The sequence below is a fragment of the Selaginella moellendorffii genome, unplaced genomic scaffold, assembly GCF_000143415.4.
Source record: "Selaginella moellendorffii unplaced genomic scaffold, v1.0 SELMOscaffold_32, whole genome shotgun sequence".
Classification (NCBI taxonomy): Eukaryota; Viridiplantae; Streptophyta; class Lycopodiopsida; order Selaginellales; family Selaginellaceae; genus Selaginella; species Selaginella moellendorffii.
Genome location: NW_003314293.1, coordinates 1,608,777 through 1,621,488, shown reverse-complemented (window position 1 = coordinate 1,621,488; position 12,712 = coordinate 1,608,777). Strand labels below are relative to the sequence as shown.

At 48.1% G+C, this 12,712-nt stretch overlaps 6 protein-coding genes and 1 long non-coding RNA gene across 7 annotated transcripts; 5 read left to right on the top strand and 2 right to left on the bottom strand.

The window, feature by feature from the left end:
* The first annotated feature begins 209 nt into the window (after positions 1–209).
* LOC9638355 lies at positions 210–1,387 on the top strand. The gene has a single exon (XM_002976968.2). It carries the CDS (start codon positions 226–228, stop codon positions 1,360–1,362), a length of 1,137 nt encoding a protein of 378 aa, XP_002977014.1. The 5' UTR covers positions 210–225; the 3' UTR covers positions 1,363–1,387.
* Positions 1,358–2,572, bottom strand: LOC9638540 (proliferating cell nuclear antigen). The gene is made up of 4 exons (XM_002976850.2): positions 2,178–2,572; positions 1,960–2,112; positions 1,804–1,901; positions 1,358–1,743 (listed from the first exon to the last, which is right to left on the bottom strand). Exons 1-4 carry the CDS (start codon positions 2,494–2,496, stop codon positions 1,522–1,524), a joined length of 792 nt encoding a protein of 263 aa, XP_002976896.1. The 5' UTR covers positions 2,497–2,572; the 3' UTR covers positions 1,358–1,521.
* Positions 2,573–2,681: 109 nt separating this feature from the next.
* Positions 2,682–4,233, top strand: LOC9638539 (ribulose-phosphate 3-epimerase, chloroplastic). Its single transcript, XM_002976967.2, has 9 exons — positions 2,682–2,834; positions 2,882–3,002; positions 3,062–3,202; positions 3,262–3,375; positions 3,427–3,505; positions 3,571–3,680; positions 3,727–3,783; positions 3,849–3,918; positions 3,988–4,233. The coding sequence occupies exons 1-9, from the start codon at positions 2,710–2,712 to the stop codon at positions 4,035–4,037; spliced, it is 867 nt and encodes a 288-aa protein (XP_002977013.2). The 5' UTR covers positions 2,682–2,709; the 3' UTR covers positions 4,038–4,233.
* A 343-nt stretch (positions 4,234–4,576) lies between these two features.
* Positions 4,577–6,462, top strand: LOC9638354 (actin). Its single transcript, XM_002976966.2, has 5 exons — positions 4,577–4,736; positions 4,844–4,909; positions 4,998–5,391; positions 5,457–6,070; positions 6,140–6,462. Exons 2-5 carry the CDS (start codon positions 4,850–4,852, stop codon positions 6,203–6,205), a joined length of 1,134 nt encoding a protein of 377 aa, XP_002977012.1. The 5' UTR covers positions 4,577–4,736; positions 4,844–4,849; the 3' UTR covers positions 6,206–6,462.
* LOC9638538 (heparanase-like protein 3) lies at positions 6,318–8,985 on the bottom strand. Its single transcript, XM_024681714.1, has 9 exons — positions 8,493–8,985; positions 8,371–8,407; positions 8,130–8,313; positions 7,901–8,049; positions 7,607–7,840; positions 7,332–7,515; positions 7,147–7,272; positions 6,990–7,092; positions 6,318–6,920 (listed from the first exon to the last, which is right to left on the bottom strand). The coding sequence occupies exons 1-9, from the start codon at positions 8,709–8,711 to the stop codon at positions 6,570–6,572; spliced, it is 1,587 nt and encodes a 528-aa protein (XP_024537482.1). The 5' UTR covers positions 8,712–8,985; the 3' UTR covers positions 6,318–6,569.
* On the top strand, positions 8,005–8,421 carry LOC112348694. Its single transcript, XR_002993144.1, has 3 exons — positions 8,005–8,091; positions 8,148–8,226; positions 8,291–8,421. It is a non-coding gene; the product is annotated as an uncharacterized LOC112348694 (long non-coding RNA).
* A 1,037-nt stretch (positions 8,986–10,022) lies between the features above and the next one.
* On the top strand, positions 10,023–11,420 carry LOC9638537 (cinnamoyl-CoA reductase 1). The gene is made up of 6 exons (XM_002976965.2): positions 10,023–10,186; positions 10,247–10,419; positions 10,493–10,681; positions 10,731–10,893; positions 10,946–11,135; positions 11,191–11,420. Exons 1-6 carry the CDS (start codon positions 10,069–10,071, stop codon positions 11,339–11,341), a joined length of 984 nt encoding a protein of 327 aa, XP_002977011.1. The 5' UTR covers positions 10,023–10,068; the 3' UTR covers positions 11,342–11,420.
* The last annotated feature ends 1,292 nt before the right edge of the window (positions 11,421–12,712 follow it).

Below are 12,712 nucleotides of genomic sequence, written 5' to 3'. Positions count from 1 at the left end.
GGTAGCGAGGATATGGAGGCGCGAGGAATTTGTATCCAAGCGCTAGTGCGTTGTTGGAGTAGCTTTTCCGCCAAGATCAAATTTTTAAATAGCGAATATGCTGTGAGACTGGAAGGGGAATATGCTTGGAAACCATCTGGGGCGTTCTAGAATCTCCCAAAAGGATTTGCAGATAAAGTCCGCGTGGTAGCTTTAGGGTTCTGTAGAAATCCTTTTTCTTCGGTAATGGCGTTTATGGATGATCTCTTCAGTGATGGTGGCTGGGGCGGCTTTGGCGGTCGATCGAAGGGACCCTTCGATCCATTCTCTTCATTCTACGCGCCAAATTTCGCCCAGAATTTCTCCAAAGGCGGTGGTCCGAAGAAGCAGCAGCAAAGGGATCCAAGGTATGAGGCTCGCAAACCTTCTTCTCCGGCGCCGCGGAAGTCTCCTCCGCGGAAGGAGCCCGTGATCGACGTCCCGATCGAGGAAGCTAGGGTTCCTTCTCCCAAGAGGTCGGCGGCGGCGGCAGCAGCCAAGCCCGAGAAGATTCCCAAGAAGATCTTCACGTTTCAATCCCAAGACGGCGCGGCCCGGAAGATCCAGGCGGTGTTTCGCGGGTTTCTTGTGAGGCGATGGAAGCCCATCAAGCAGCTGCGCAACATCAAGGCGATCGCGAAGGACTTCGCGGTGATCAGGGAGAGTGTGGCCGATGCTGCCAAGTTTAACGCCATCCTGGAGGATCGCAAGGAGAGGATGATGCTCAACGAGCGCGTGACGCTCCTGCTACTGAAGCTGGACGAGATCGACGCTGTCCAGCCCTTCGTCAAGGAAGTGAGGAAGGCCTTGATCGTGGAGCTCCAGCAATTCTCGAAGCCCATGGAGGACAAAGATCGAGAAGAGCACGAGAAGAACAGAAGCAAAGCTCAGGACATCCAGATCGAGGACGCGGAGGATGACCGTGATGGAGAAGAGGCTCAAGACATCGAGATCGAAAACGCGGAGAACGATCAGGACGATGATTTCTTCATCGTCAAGCACGGCGATGCCGAGGACTCGATGGACACCGAGCCGGAGAGCACGATCTCGGAGGAGGAAGATCTTCACAGCCCCGAGAAGATTGATAACCAGGAAGTTCCAGTGTCGAGTGAAGCGGTCGAGCAAGATCAAATCTCCGGGCAAACAAGCATGGACGTGGACGTGGTGAAGAAGCTCATGGAGGACAATGCGCAGCTCAAGGCGATGGTGGCCAAGTGCCTGGAAGGGATCCAGTGGCAAAACGCCACCATCGCCAAGCTTGAGAGGAGAGTCCACGACTTGGAGAGAGCTCTTCTAGACTCTTCTAAGACTGAGAACTCGCAATGTTGGATAAGTTCTCAATGAAATAGATATGAATGGTTTTTGCAATCTTTAACACTTTAGATTCTTACACTAAAACTTTGTAGACGATCTTAAACTTCCAACAGTTCTTCCATAAAGCTCTAATAGAGATCGCAAACTTTGAAAAACTTGAGTGATTCTCAATAAGCTCGAAGGAACCTTCTAGGCTGCTGCTGCGTCGTCCTCCTCGATCTTGGGAGCCAAATAGTACCTTACGTATCCCATATCTCCAATCTTATACTCCACCACGATGGGAAGATCGGCAGACATGCTCAGTGTCACGATGTTGGCCAGTGGCGTTGCCTTGGTGAACGAGTTTAAATAGCGCAGCGCAAACGTGAGCGAGACGGGTTCTTGCATTTTGATTTCCGTGGCGTTCTCGGGCTGGAAAAATAGTGAAAACCACACAAGCTAGAATCAGTGTGTTGTTTCATTGTAGTTTACCTCGTCCACCGATGTGTTTTGGCGGCACACGATGTTGGCGGTGCCAATGTCCCCGGAAGTTGTGAACTTGACGCCGTCCTTGGTGACAGAGATCATCACTGGAACGAATAGATACAAACTTTTGATCATAGAAAACTTTTGAGAGTTCTTTAGTACCTGTGTCGCCAATGCTGCTAAGATCCTTGCAGATGCGCAAGAATTCCTGGGATGGCATCTTGATGCTCGATTGGTACTCTGTGTCTGGAATTCCCAGGTGCTCGCTATCGATCTCCATGAGCTTCATCTCAAAGTCAGAGATTTTATCTTGAGCTGGAAACACAAAGATAGAAAAACTTAGAGCTTGTAGAACAAGAAACGAAGAAACAAGAACTTACAGGGGCTCTCAAACATAAAGGTCACGGTGTCGCTGCCATCGTCGGCCTTGATGGTGATGATATCGTCGTTTCCAGCGCACTTGAGCATCTTGGCCATATTGGTCAGATTCATCCCAATGGAAATCGTGCGATCACAGCGATAGTGCTCGAAACCCTCGGACCGGAGCATCAGCGCCACGAGCGCGACATGGCTGGAATCCATGGCTTGCAGGGAAAATCCAGTGGAAGAGCAATCGAAGTTCGCCTCATTCACGAGATCCTTGATGGCCTCGAGTACCTTCTTGAGAAGACTTCCCTGGACGAGGCGGAGCTCCAACATCGCGGCCGCGGCGCTGCCAAGAGAGAAGAGCCAAGAAATGCGCGAGTGATTAAACCCTAAAGCTCGCACCGCAAAAACCCTAGAGCCCCTTTTCACTTTGAAATTTTGGCGGGAACTTAGAGTAGCTTTGGGATGCCGTAGCTAAGGCTCGGCAGAGCTTCAATCCTTCTTTATCGTCCATTCATTTTAGGGTTTATAGTTTTCCGTGAGTGGATGGCTGGAACATTCATGGCGCACAATGCCGCGCTCGCTGTGGCGTCTCCTTCGAGCTCGCAGAGCTCGTTCTGGGGGCGCAATCAGGATTGCGGTCGGATTTCAACTGCGAAATCATCGACGAGGTATGAGTCTCTGTATACAGTCGGCAAATTTCATGGATTTTCCTCAGCCAGGGGAGAGGATTCAGCTTACAAGTCAATGCATCCTCACGGGTGGACAAATTCTCAAAGAAGGATGTGATTGTCTCACCATCGATCCTTTCTGCGAATTTCTCGAAGCTGGGAGAACAGGTAAAATATGTTTGTTTTTTTCTTCTAAAGTAGAAGTTTTTAAAAGCCTAGCGCTCCAGGTTAAAGCAGTGGAAGCAGCAGGATGTGATTGGATCCATGTAGATGTCATGGATGGAAGGTTTGTTCCAAACATAACAATCGGCCCTCTGGTTGTGGATTCCTTGAGACCTGTCACTGATCTTCCTCTCGACGTGCACTTGGTTCGTGGCTTTTCATTTATGAGTTTGTGGCATGCTTGAAGTTCTTACTTTCTTTTCAGATGATCGTGGAGCCCGAGCAAAGAGTTCCCGATTTCGCGAAAGCGGGTGCTGATATCATCAGTGTCCACTGTGAGAATGCTTCCACTATCCATTTACATCGTACCATCAATCAAGTATGTTGCGGAGTATCCTATGAGTTTTTAATGGTTTCTTCTCGTGTCCAGATTAAAGATCTCGGCTGTAAAGCTGGTGTTGTTTTAAACCCGGCCACGCCATTGGGAGCCATCGAGTACGTGCTTGAAGGTGAGCGTTTTGTCTTGTATTATAGAGCTGCTTGTCGCTGAAAAGAAATCTTTTTCCGATTGCAGTTGTGGACTTGGTGCTGATCATGTCAGTAAATCCCGGTTTTGGAGGACAGAGCTTCATCGAGAGCCAAGTAAAGAAGATCTCTGACTTGAAGAGGTTGTGCGCTGAGAAGGTTTGTAACTTGGATTGTGATCGCCGAGACTTATGAACACTTGCAGGGAGTAAACCCGTGGATCGAGGTTGATGGTGGAGTAACTCCCTCAAATGCTTACAAGGTCTGTTTTTTTTTTTTGTTTTTTAGCTTTTGGATCGATTGGCTTACAATCTGTGAACTTCGCAGGTGATTGAAGCTGGTGCGAATGCCGTTGTAGCAGGATCAGCAGTTTTTGGTGCCAAGAGCTACTCAGAAGGTAGCCAAAACTTTCGAAACATCATCGTACTTTGCTCACGATTTTTTTTTTTTTTTTCTTGCTTGGCAGCGATCAAAGGCATCAAAACAAGCAAAAAGCCGGTGGCAGTTGCCGCTTGAGCTGCCGAGAAAATGGAGAATTTTGTTCCGGTCGTTCTCCATGCATCGATGGCTACCGCGCTACAGGAAATAATAATAATGTGGTGGTGGCTTAAGGTTTGTAGATATATCATAACGTTGTAATCCAAGGTGTATGTAAGGTATCATCAAAATCTCACAAGAACCTCGCAAATGGCTCTATCTTTTAAAAGAACTATAGGCAGAGTCCATGTGGTGGTCCCTATAATTCGTCCATTTCCCTCTTTTTCTTTCTTTTGCTAGCATGGAAAGCATATGCTCCTTTTTGTCCGCGCTGGCCACCACCGTCCACAACCCGCCAGCTGCCACCTGGCCCATTGACAGCGCCAGATTCAATGGCCTTTCTCCCGCGCGCGGGGATTGGAACGAGCGGCCGCGATCGTTTCTTCTGCCTGCATCGAACGGCCGTGGGCGCCATGATTGCAGCCGGTGGTTTGGAATATCCGGTTGCATCCGAGGGCTGGCATTTTGTGGCGGGGACTGTACTCGAACCGGCGATCACGCCGTGTGTGCTGCCCAACGTGGTGAAATTTGTAGAACGTGTCTCGACTGGCTAGGGTTTATTCGGCCGCTCTCTCGTTTTCTTTCCTTGCGTGGACAAGGCGCAAGGCGGCTATCATCGGCGCCTTGGCTGCGGCATCTCGGATCTTGCTGGAATCCGCTCTTTCTTTGCTCTAAGAGGTAGGATCTAGCTCTGGCCGAGATCTAGAATCCAGATCTTTGCATCCATGCTAGGGATTTGGGATTGGGAATTTTTACCCTAGCCTGAGGCCCGCTTTTCTGTGCAGGGAATCATGTCGGAAACCGAGGATGTTCAGCCTCTCGTCTGCGACAATGGATCGGGAATGGTCAAGGTAGAAATCTTGGAAAATAGATTTTTTGGTTTCGCAGTTCTTGATCCATCGGCATTTTTTTCTTGTTTGTTTGTTCGTGTGGATCTAGGCCGGATTCGCTGGAGACGATGCGCCCCGTGCGGTTTTTCCCAGCATCGTGGGTCGCCCGCGACACACTGGTGTGATGGTTGGAATGGGTCAGAAGGACGCTTATGTGGGCGATGAGGCCCAGTCCAAGCGTGGAATTCTGACGCTCAAGTACCCCATCGAGCATGGTATCGTGACCAACTGGGACGACATGGAGAAGATTTGGCACCATACTTTCTACAACGAGCTGCGAGTTGCTCCCGAGGAACACCCGGTGCTCCTCACCGAGGCTCCCCTGAACCCAAAGGCGAATCGCGAGAAGATGACGCAGATAATGTTCGAGACTTTCAACGTTCCAGCAATGTACGTTGCTATTCAGGCGGTGCTATCACTGTACGCGAGCGGCCGGACGACTGGTTAGTGTCGCATGCATTAATACTTCCACTCCGGGTCTGATTTTTCTTTGGATTTTTTCTTTCAGGTATTGTCCTCGACTCTGGGGATGGCGTCACGCACACTGTGCCCATCTACGAAGGATACGCACTCCCGCATGCTATCCTTCGTCTGGATCTCGCTGGACGCGATCTTACCGACGCGCTGATGAAGATCCTGACGGAACGCGGTTACTCTTTCACCACCACCGCCGAGCGTGAGATTGTCCGCGACGTGAAGGAGAAGCTGGCCTACGTTGCGCTCGACTTCGAGCAGGAGCTGGAGACGGCCAAGAGCAGCTCCTCGATCGAGAAGAGCTACGAGCTCCCGGATGGACAGGTGATTACTATCGGCTCCGAGCGCTTCAGATGTCCGGAGGTCTTGTTCCAACCTTCGCTGATTGGTATGGAGGCTGCGGGTATTCACGAAACCACCTACAACTCGATCATGAAGTGCGACGTCGACATTCGTAAGGACCTCTACGGAAACATTGTGCTCAGCGGCGGCTCGACTATGTTCCCTGGAATCGCCGACCGTATGAGCAAGGAGATCACTGCTCTTGCTCCCAGCAGCATGAAGATCAAGGTTGTTGCGCCGCCCGAGAGGAAGTACAGCGTCTGGATCGGAGGTTCTATTTTGGCTTCGCTGAGTACCTTCCAGCAGGTAAGTGAATTTCTTGTTCTTACAGTTATCAATCTTTGCACGCGGTCTTTGACACTGTTTCCTTTGCAGATGTGGATTGCCAAGACCGAGTACGACGAATCCGGCCCATCGATTGTGCACAGGAAGTGCTTCTAAGCGAAGATAAGATGAGATTTTTATGATTGGAATTGAGATCTGGTGAGCCTTGCTTAGGCGAAGTCCACGGACTGTGTTTGAATTTTCAAGTTACATAGCAGGGTTGTAAAAATACTATAAGCAACGTTGGTAGAGAGCTGCTACTGCTGCTGCTGAAGACTCTTGCATTTTCCATCATCCTTAGGATCACAGAAAACTTTTTCTTAGTTGTCTCGCATTTTTCTCTCTTTTCAATGGAAGTTTTTGTTTCTCTTTCACTCTTGTTTTTTCTTTTTTTTTTTTCTCGTTTGTCTTTGGCTGTGTTGTTTTCATGTTTGGACGGTATCTATTGATGTGATCTCTCTGTTGCAGGCCCCGACGGTGACTATTGTGTGCACGATTGGACACCTGCTTCTGGGATTACCGCGAAGACAATCGAGTATGGATCGACCAGAACCGGCGAGGAACTTGTTCTTGTCACCGGAGTTAACTCCGGTATGCTGCCATCGGCTCCTGCTACGAGTGGCTTCCCGTTCAGCAGCATTACTGGGCTTTGCAAGTCTCCGTTTGGAGCTGTCAAGTGGTATTCCATCCTCTCAGCGTTTACTCCAGCTCCGGCTAACTTCTTCGTTCTTGGTTTATTACAGGAGCAGTCCTTCTCACTGTGAGTGAGGCTTAAGTCGACCGAGTACTGCGTTGAGTTGCTGAGATTTATTATCAACACTGTCAATCCTCCCTGCTCGAAAACAAACATCAGAGGTTGGCTTTCTAAGTGTAAGTTTTTGCTGGAGTTTAGTTGGTATACCTGGTTGCTTTTTAGGCAGTGTGCGTACGTTCGTAGGTACGGTGTGTTTTCTGCAGTTGCAGAGAAAACGTTCCGGCCCATTAGCTTCTTCCAAAGCAGTGCCCTGAATGCGACGAAAGGAACGTGTTAGAAAGCGGGAAATACGCGACAGACTTACGAGAAGTAGTCGGGATTCAAATCGTATGATGTGCGATCAACAAGGCCGTAGTTGCCTCCTATCAGGGACTGCCTGCAGTACACTGCGGTATTGTAGTATGCAGACATCCCCAGCTCGTCGAGGTACCTGTAAGCTCGCAAGTATTAGATAGTGTTCTAACGGTTTCCAATATCTTCTTTTCTTACCAGAAGCTGAAGACATATCTGTCGGTAACGTTGTGGTGACCACTGTTGTATGCTCCTCCGGCTTCTCCAACCCAGGCCTCGGTTCCATACGCTTTCATCAGCTTCTCCACTCCCTCAAAGGTCCCTGCTTCTTGACTAAGGTAACTCGGGCTGACTATCTTCTCGATGAGGTGTGTGTCAACTCCTACAGGCGCAAGAAACATGTTTTAATCCCGTTTTAGTGTTTCTGTACTTCTCTTTTTTTTCTCGTCTCTGATGCGTGATGCTCTGATTACCAGGTCCGAGGTTGTAGATGTGATGGGAGCAGGCGTTGACGACGTTGGGCCCTGTGCTTTGGAGAAAGTCATGGAACCAGCCGTAATCCCAGAAACCATCCGGTGCTACCACTTGAGGCTTGATGGTGGATCTCGCATACACTTGATCGACGACTGAACGAAGCTCTTTGATGTCGGCCGCGTACTGCTTGGCACTAATGCTGGTTCCGACCCCGCTTCCACTTAGCTCGTTTCCTGAAGCTCCGAGGAGTCAGCATGCTTCGCACAGAGAAAGCAGCAGATGCTATCACTTACCGAGTTCCCAAGCTACGATTGGAAAGCCATGGTCCAGAGAGAATTTCATCAAGTCCCTGGCATTGGAGGACTTCCATGATCCTTTGAAACCGTTGTCTTCGAACTTGGTCCTTCCGTAGAGGGCATTCAGACCGAAAGCCACCAGAGCCCTGTGAAGACGAGATGAGGATTTCCGCAGATCTCAGTCACAGGTAACTTCGCTTTCACTTTTTCTGCAATCACAACTCACCCTGTCTTTTCGAAAAAGGAATTTAGCTCCGTCCATCGGGACATGTTGAGACATCCGCCTGTGAATCCAAACATGGCTGAAGGCTGCTTTTGAAGCGGTAAGCATGGCCCCGGCCTGACACCAACCTCGTAAATAATCTGGTCTTGGAGTGATCCTCCCAGTCTCAGCAGTAACGGAGACAATCCTGGAAAAACGAGTGTCAAGCATCGAATTCAGCATCTCCAGTGGAAAAAGCTCACACCTTTGACAGCGTTAACCAGCCTTGGATTCCAGAGATCCTGGACGGAGACAGAAAAAGGCAAGTCGATTTTCAATCTAGCTTTTTTCTGTGCATTGAGCGAGTGCTCTGTTTTCTGTGCTTACCAGATTGAGAAGCGAGGCTCGCCCCCAGCTGCAGTATCCATAGTCGCACTTCTCGGGTGGCCACCAGTCGAGCGTCGCACAGATGAAGTTCTCACTGATTCGAGCCACTGGAGAGGTGGTGTTGATCTGGAGAACAACTCGTTGCATCTCGAGCGAATGCACTCCCTGGTAAGCGACATTTGCGAGAATGAAAAGAGCTGCAAGAGCCGGGTGTTGCATGACTGATACTTTTGATTTCTGCAGCACTATAGGTGATGCAACTGGAGAGGACGAAGAGGGACAGAGGAGGTTGAATTCATCGCTCGAAGAAGAGAGAAAACATCGATATTGGCCCCTTTCGAGTGGCTCCTTGGAAAAATGGATACTATATGGCGGATTTTCATGTGACAAGCAAATGCAGGCAAACAAGTGAGTGACTCGGAACAGCCGTCACCAAAACCCCTTGTCTACTTTCTTTTTTATTTTCCCCTTGCTCAAAACCTTACGTTTTCTTTTTTTTTTTCTTTTTCTCATCTTTTCCTCTTGCAGTGAAGATGAAGAGCCTGATGGCATGACCCACCTTTCTCATGTACATGACTATACAACGAAGTGTTGTAAGTGTGGCAGCCTTCCTTTTCTCCCGTTCTAGCTAATTTTCCCGCTTCCAGAAAGAGAATTTTTTGAGAAGCAGAGGTACCTTTGGTTTCGTTGTCAAGATAAGTCTTTCCTTCGTCATTTCTCCTTGTTTTCCTTCAAAGTAACTCCCATTCTTCCTGTAGGCGTTGCTGGCGAGCAATCGTCATCGCCATCTACAGTCTTGGCCTTTGCGTCAGGATCGGCTTGGACGATTACTTCCTTGGCCCGCGGACCAGCTCAATCAGTTGGCGCACCTCATGACTTCCAAGCGACTTGTCGGATTGCTGCTGCGGAACTGATTCCTTCCTTCGCAAGAGTTAGCGCGCACGACTTTTAAAGCATAAGAAAGGAATCGCAGGTACCTTCGATATCTATATTGCTTGGTGCGAAACTTTGACCCTTGGAAAGCTTTCAACCTTTCGTTTTCTTAGGAGGAAACGCAAAAGCAAGAGAGAGCTCTCTTTTGGGCGATTTAAGTTAAGCGGTTCTTTTGGAAGCAATTGCCAGCTTGCAAAATTCTGGTAAGTTTTCTATCATCTTCGCCGCTACTTGTTCCAATGCGCAGCTTTTATTCCCGTGGAAAAGCCTTTGTCCGCGGTTGGGCATGTTTCTATATTCCAGTGGAAGAGGCTTTGTTTGCAGTTGCGACCGCTGGCTCCTTGTCAATTCTTTGTTTGGTGGTCCGCAGCAATCCAGAGGATGAGATCCATTCATCTATTAACAAAAACTTTTCACTTGACCGAGGATCGAACCCGGGTCCTCCGCGGAGATACTCCGCCAAAACAGGAGCAATTTTCCACTACACCGAGGATCGAACCCGGGTCCTCCGCGTGACAGGCGGAGATACTCACCACTAGACTCCACCGACATTGGTGCCAAAGCATGATTAATGAATATATTTTTCGCGACTACGAGCTTTTGAAAAGCGAGTGAATGCCCTAGAACAGGGAGTCGAGCGGCGATGGACAAGGGCAAGGCGCTGGTGTGCGTGACCGGCGCGTCGGGATTCATCGCATCGTTCTTGGTGAAGCTGCTGCTGGATCGCGGCTACAAGGTGCGCGGCACCGTGCGGAGCTTGAGTAAGAGCGAAATCTAGCCAGAGATAGGATAGGAGTGAGATTTTGATCGATTGTTTCCAGCCGATCCGAGCAGAACATCGCATTTGCGAGGCCTGCCTGGCGCGGAGGAGAGATTGGAGCTCGTCGAGGCCGATCTTCTCAAGGACGGCGCATTCAATGACGTGGTAAAAGACTGCCAGGGTGTTTTCCACACAGCCTCTCCTTTCTTCTTGGCAGGCGTGACTGACCCGGAAGTAAGTTTTGAGAAAGTTTTCAAAGAATTCTGGCTCCTTCTCACTCCTTTTGTGTGTTGTATAATGATCGCAGCGTCAGCTCATCCAGCCAGCAGTACAAGGAACTCTCAATGTTCTCGAGGCGTGTTCTCGGAGCCCCTCGGTCGCCAAAGTGGTTGTCACGTCGTCCACTGCGGCAGTGGCGTATAATCCCAAGAGAACGCCCGACACGGTCGTCGATGAGTCTTGCTTTAGCGACCCCGACTATTGCAGAGAAATGAAGGTAAGAAAGGCCTCTCCTGGACAATTCTCCATTTGCTTTCCTTCTGCAGGCCTGGTACATTCTTTCGAAGACACTAGCTGAGCAAGAAGCGTGGAAGTTTGCCAAAGAGAAAGGACTTAACCTGGTGACTATAAATCCTGCCATGGTAATTGGACCGCTCCTGCAGCCTACTTTGAACACCAGCTGCGAGATTATCCTTAAACTCATCAATGGTAAAAGTGTTTTTTCTAGTGTTTGTGGTTTCAAGATCATGACTTCGATCAGGTAGCAAAACACACTACTCAAATGCTTGTTTGGGATGGGTGGGAGTTGGAGATGTTGCTGAGGCTCACTTGCTAGCTTACGAGAATCCAAATGCTTCCGGGAGGTACTTGTGCGTGGAGAGGGTTGCTCACTACGAAGACGTGGTCGAAACGCTGCGCAAGCTCTATCCAGAGTATCCAATCCCAACAGAGTAAGTTATAAGTCGCAGATTGATCCAGATGATCACGCTTTGATCTTGTGAGCAGATGTGAAGACAATGGATCTCCCAAGGCCACTCCATATGCCATCTCCACCAGGAAACTGCAAGAGGAGCTAGGCCTTCGCTTCCACAGCCTGGAACACAACCTTAAAGAGTGCGTGGAAAGCTTGAAGCTCAACCATTTTACTCCGGCTTGAGGTTTATAGTTCGACGTATTATTTTTTCAAAGCAAAAGAACAACAACGCTCTTATGGTTTTAAAAACTTTACGCAAAAACAATAGCACGTAGTTGTCCCACAAGCATGCTGGGGCACCACAAACCACCGCTCTTTTATATTTTCCGTGCTTGAAAGGAGGAGAACGCAAACAAGGGATGATCTCCACAAAGGCATTTACTTTACCACACAAAATAAAGGGATAATCTGTAAATAATTTGCTGCGCTATTATTGTTTATGTTTAATATGATCCATGAAGAGAAGGTGTTTAAAATGCATCTTAGCAGGAGCTAAGGTCGTGCTCCAAAGTTACTAATCTAATATGATGCTCCAGATGAGATGTTTGAGCTCACGCCCCAAAACTGAATGTTTTACTCTTTGGAACTGTATGGAGGGAGTAGGACTCGAGCAAGCATCCAGTTGCACTCTTTGAGGCTAGTTATCTCTTAAACTTTTTCTGTTCTTAACAAGGCATGTGAGAAGTTGCATAACGTGATGCTAATGGGATCCTGGGAAATATCAGCTCTGGCCTTGACGCTCTCTTCACCAGAATCACATGACTATCATGATTTGGACGCTGCATGTCCATTGTCATTCTATTGAGGTGGATCTCGTTTCTTCCTGCTAATCATGTTGCAGTACTTTGTGTCTGGGGTGTCTCCATGCGCAAGGATCTCTCTGTTCATCTCCACGTGTCTACACCTCCCAATGTGATGGTTTTCAAGGATTTACTTAGCTTGTGATTCACTGCAAGAACTGATAACAGTTGATATACACGTGCTTGTGGGGTGTTGGTTTTCACATTTCTATCATGCTCTAGAAGCTACAACCATGTTTGATTCTTTCTCTTTTGTTTGAGTTTTCTTCACCTAGCTAGAGCGGAGAACCAATCTAAGTAAGAAAATTAGTATTAAACCTTGATTATTCTTTAAGTTTAAATGTTTTCAGATAAATGTTGATAATCAGCAATGGTAAAGTTTTTCAAGTTCACGCAAAGTTATTCCTTGGATGGGGTCCAGCCCGAGCAGATTAGTTGGAATCAAAAGCTTTATGATTTCCTTTAGTAGGCTTTTGACACAAGTTCGTGCGCTGAAAAAAAGCACAAGAAAGAGCAGGCTTGCTTTGATGTGAGGAAAAAAGTAATCTATATTTATTCATTTTTAAAATCAGTTGTACCCAGTTCTTACTAATTTGAAATTTAAAAGTATAGAAACATAACATTCTTGGGACTTCTTCCAGCTAGCTTCACTTGTCCTAGATTTTGATATATTCTATTTAACTACAAAGATTTTAAAATAATAAAAAAGATGACTTGCATTATAAACAGTACAAAGATGGGCATGGGAGTATCA

Excerpts from the sequence above, each read along its gene's own strand:
- LOC9638354 (XM_002976966.2), top strand. The coding sequence starts at position 4,850 with ATGTCGGAAACCGAGGATGTTCAGCCTCTCGTCTGCGACAATGGATCG. Across the intron at positions 5,392-5,456 it reads CGCGAGCGGCCGGACGACTG|GTATTGTCCTCGACTCTGGG; the intron begins GTTAGTGTCGCA and ends TTTTTCTTTCAG. Across the intron at positions 6,071-6,139 it reads CGCTGAGTACCTTCCAGCAG|ATGTGGATTGCCAAGACCGA; the intron begins GTAAGTGAATTT and ends TTTCCTTTGCAG.
- LOC9638537 (XM_002976965.2), top strand. The coding sequence starts at position 10,069 with ATGGACAAGGGCAAGGCGCTGGTGTGCGTGACCGGCGCGTCGGGATTC. Across the intron at positions 10,187-10,246 it reads CGGCACCGTGCGGAGCTTGA|CCGATCCGAGCAGAACATCG; the intron begins GTAAGAGCGAAA and ends GATTGTTTCCAG. Across the intron at positions 10,894-10,945 it reads TATCCTTAAACTCATCAATG|GTAGCAAAACACACTACTCA; the intron begins GTAAAAGTGTTT and ends GACTTCGATCAG.
- LOC9638540 (XM_002976850.2), bottom strand. The coding sequence starts at position 2,496 with ATGTTGGAGCTCCGCCTCGTCCAGGGAAGTCTTCTCAAGAAGGTACTC. Across the intron at positions 1,902-1,959 it reads TAGCAGCATTGGCGACACAG|TGATGATCTCTGTCACCAAG; the intron begins GTACTAAAGAAC and ends TATTCGTTCCAG. Across the intron at positions 1,744-1,803 it reads AAAACACATCGGTGGACGAG|CCCGAGAACGCCACGGAAAT; the intron begins GTAAACTACAAT and ends CTATTTTTCCAG.
- LOC9638355 (XM_002976968.2), top strand. The coding sequence starts at position 226 with ATGGCGTTTATGGATGATCTCTTCAGTGATGGTGGCTGGGGCGGCTTT.
- LOC9638538 (XM_024681714.1), bottom strand. The coding sequence starts at position 8,711 with ATGCAACACCCGGCTCTTGCAGCTCTTTTCATTCTCGCAAATGTCGCT. Across the intron at positions 7,273-7,331 it reads AGATATGTCTTCAGCTTCTG|GTACCTCGACGAGCTGGGGA; the intron begins GTAAGAAAAGAA and ends GCGAGCTTACAG. Across the intron at positions 6,921-6,989 it reads ACTGCCTAAAAAGCAACCAG|GGAGGATTGACAGTGTTGAT; the intron begins GTATACCAACTA and ends GTTTTCGAGCAG.
- LOC9638539 (XM_002976967.2), top strand. The coding sequence starts at position 2,710 with ATGGCTGGAACATTCATGGCGCACAATGCCGCGCTCGCTGTGGCGTCT. Across the intron at positions 3,681-3,726 it reads AGAGGTTGTGCGCTGAGAAG|GGAGTAAACCCGTGGATCGA; the intron begins GTTTGTAACTTG and ends GAACACTTGCAG. Across the intron at positions 3,919-3,987 it reads TGCCAAGAGCTACTCAGAAG|CGATCAAAGGCATCAAAACA; the intron begins GTAGCCAAAACT and ends CTTGCTTGGCAG.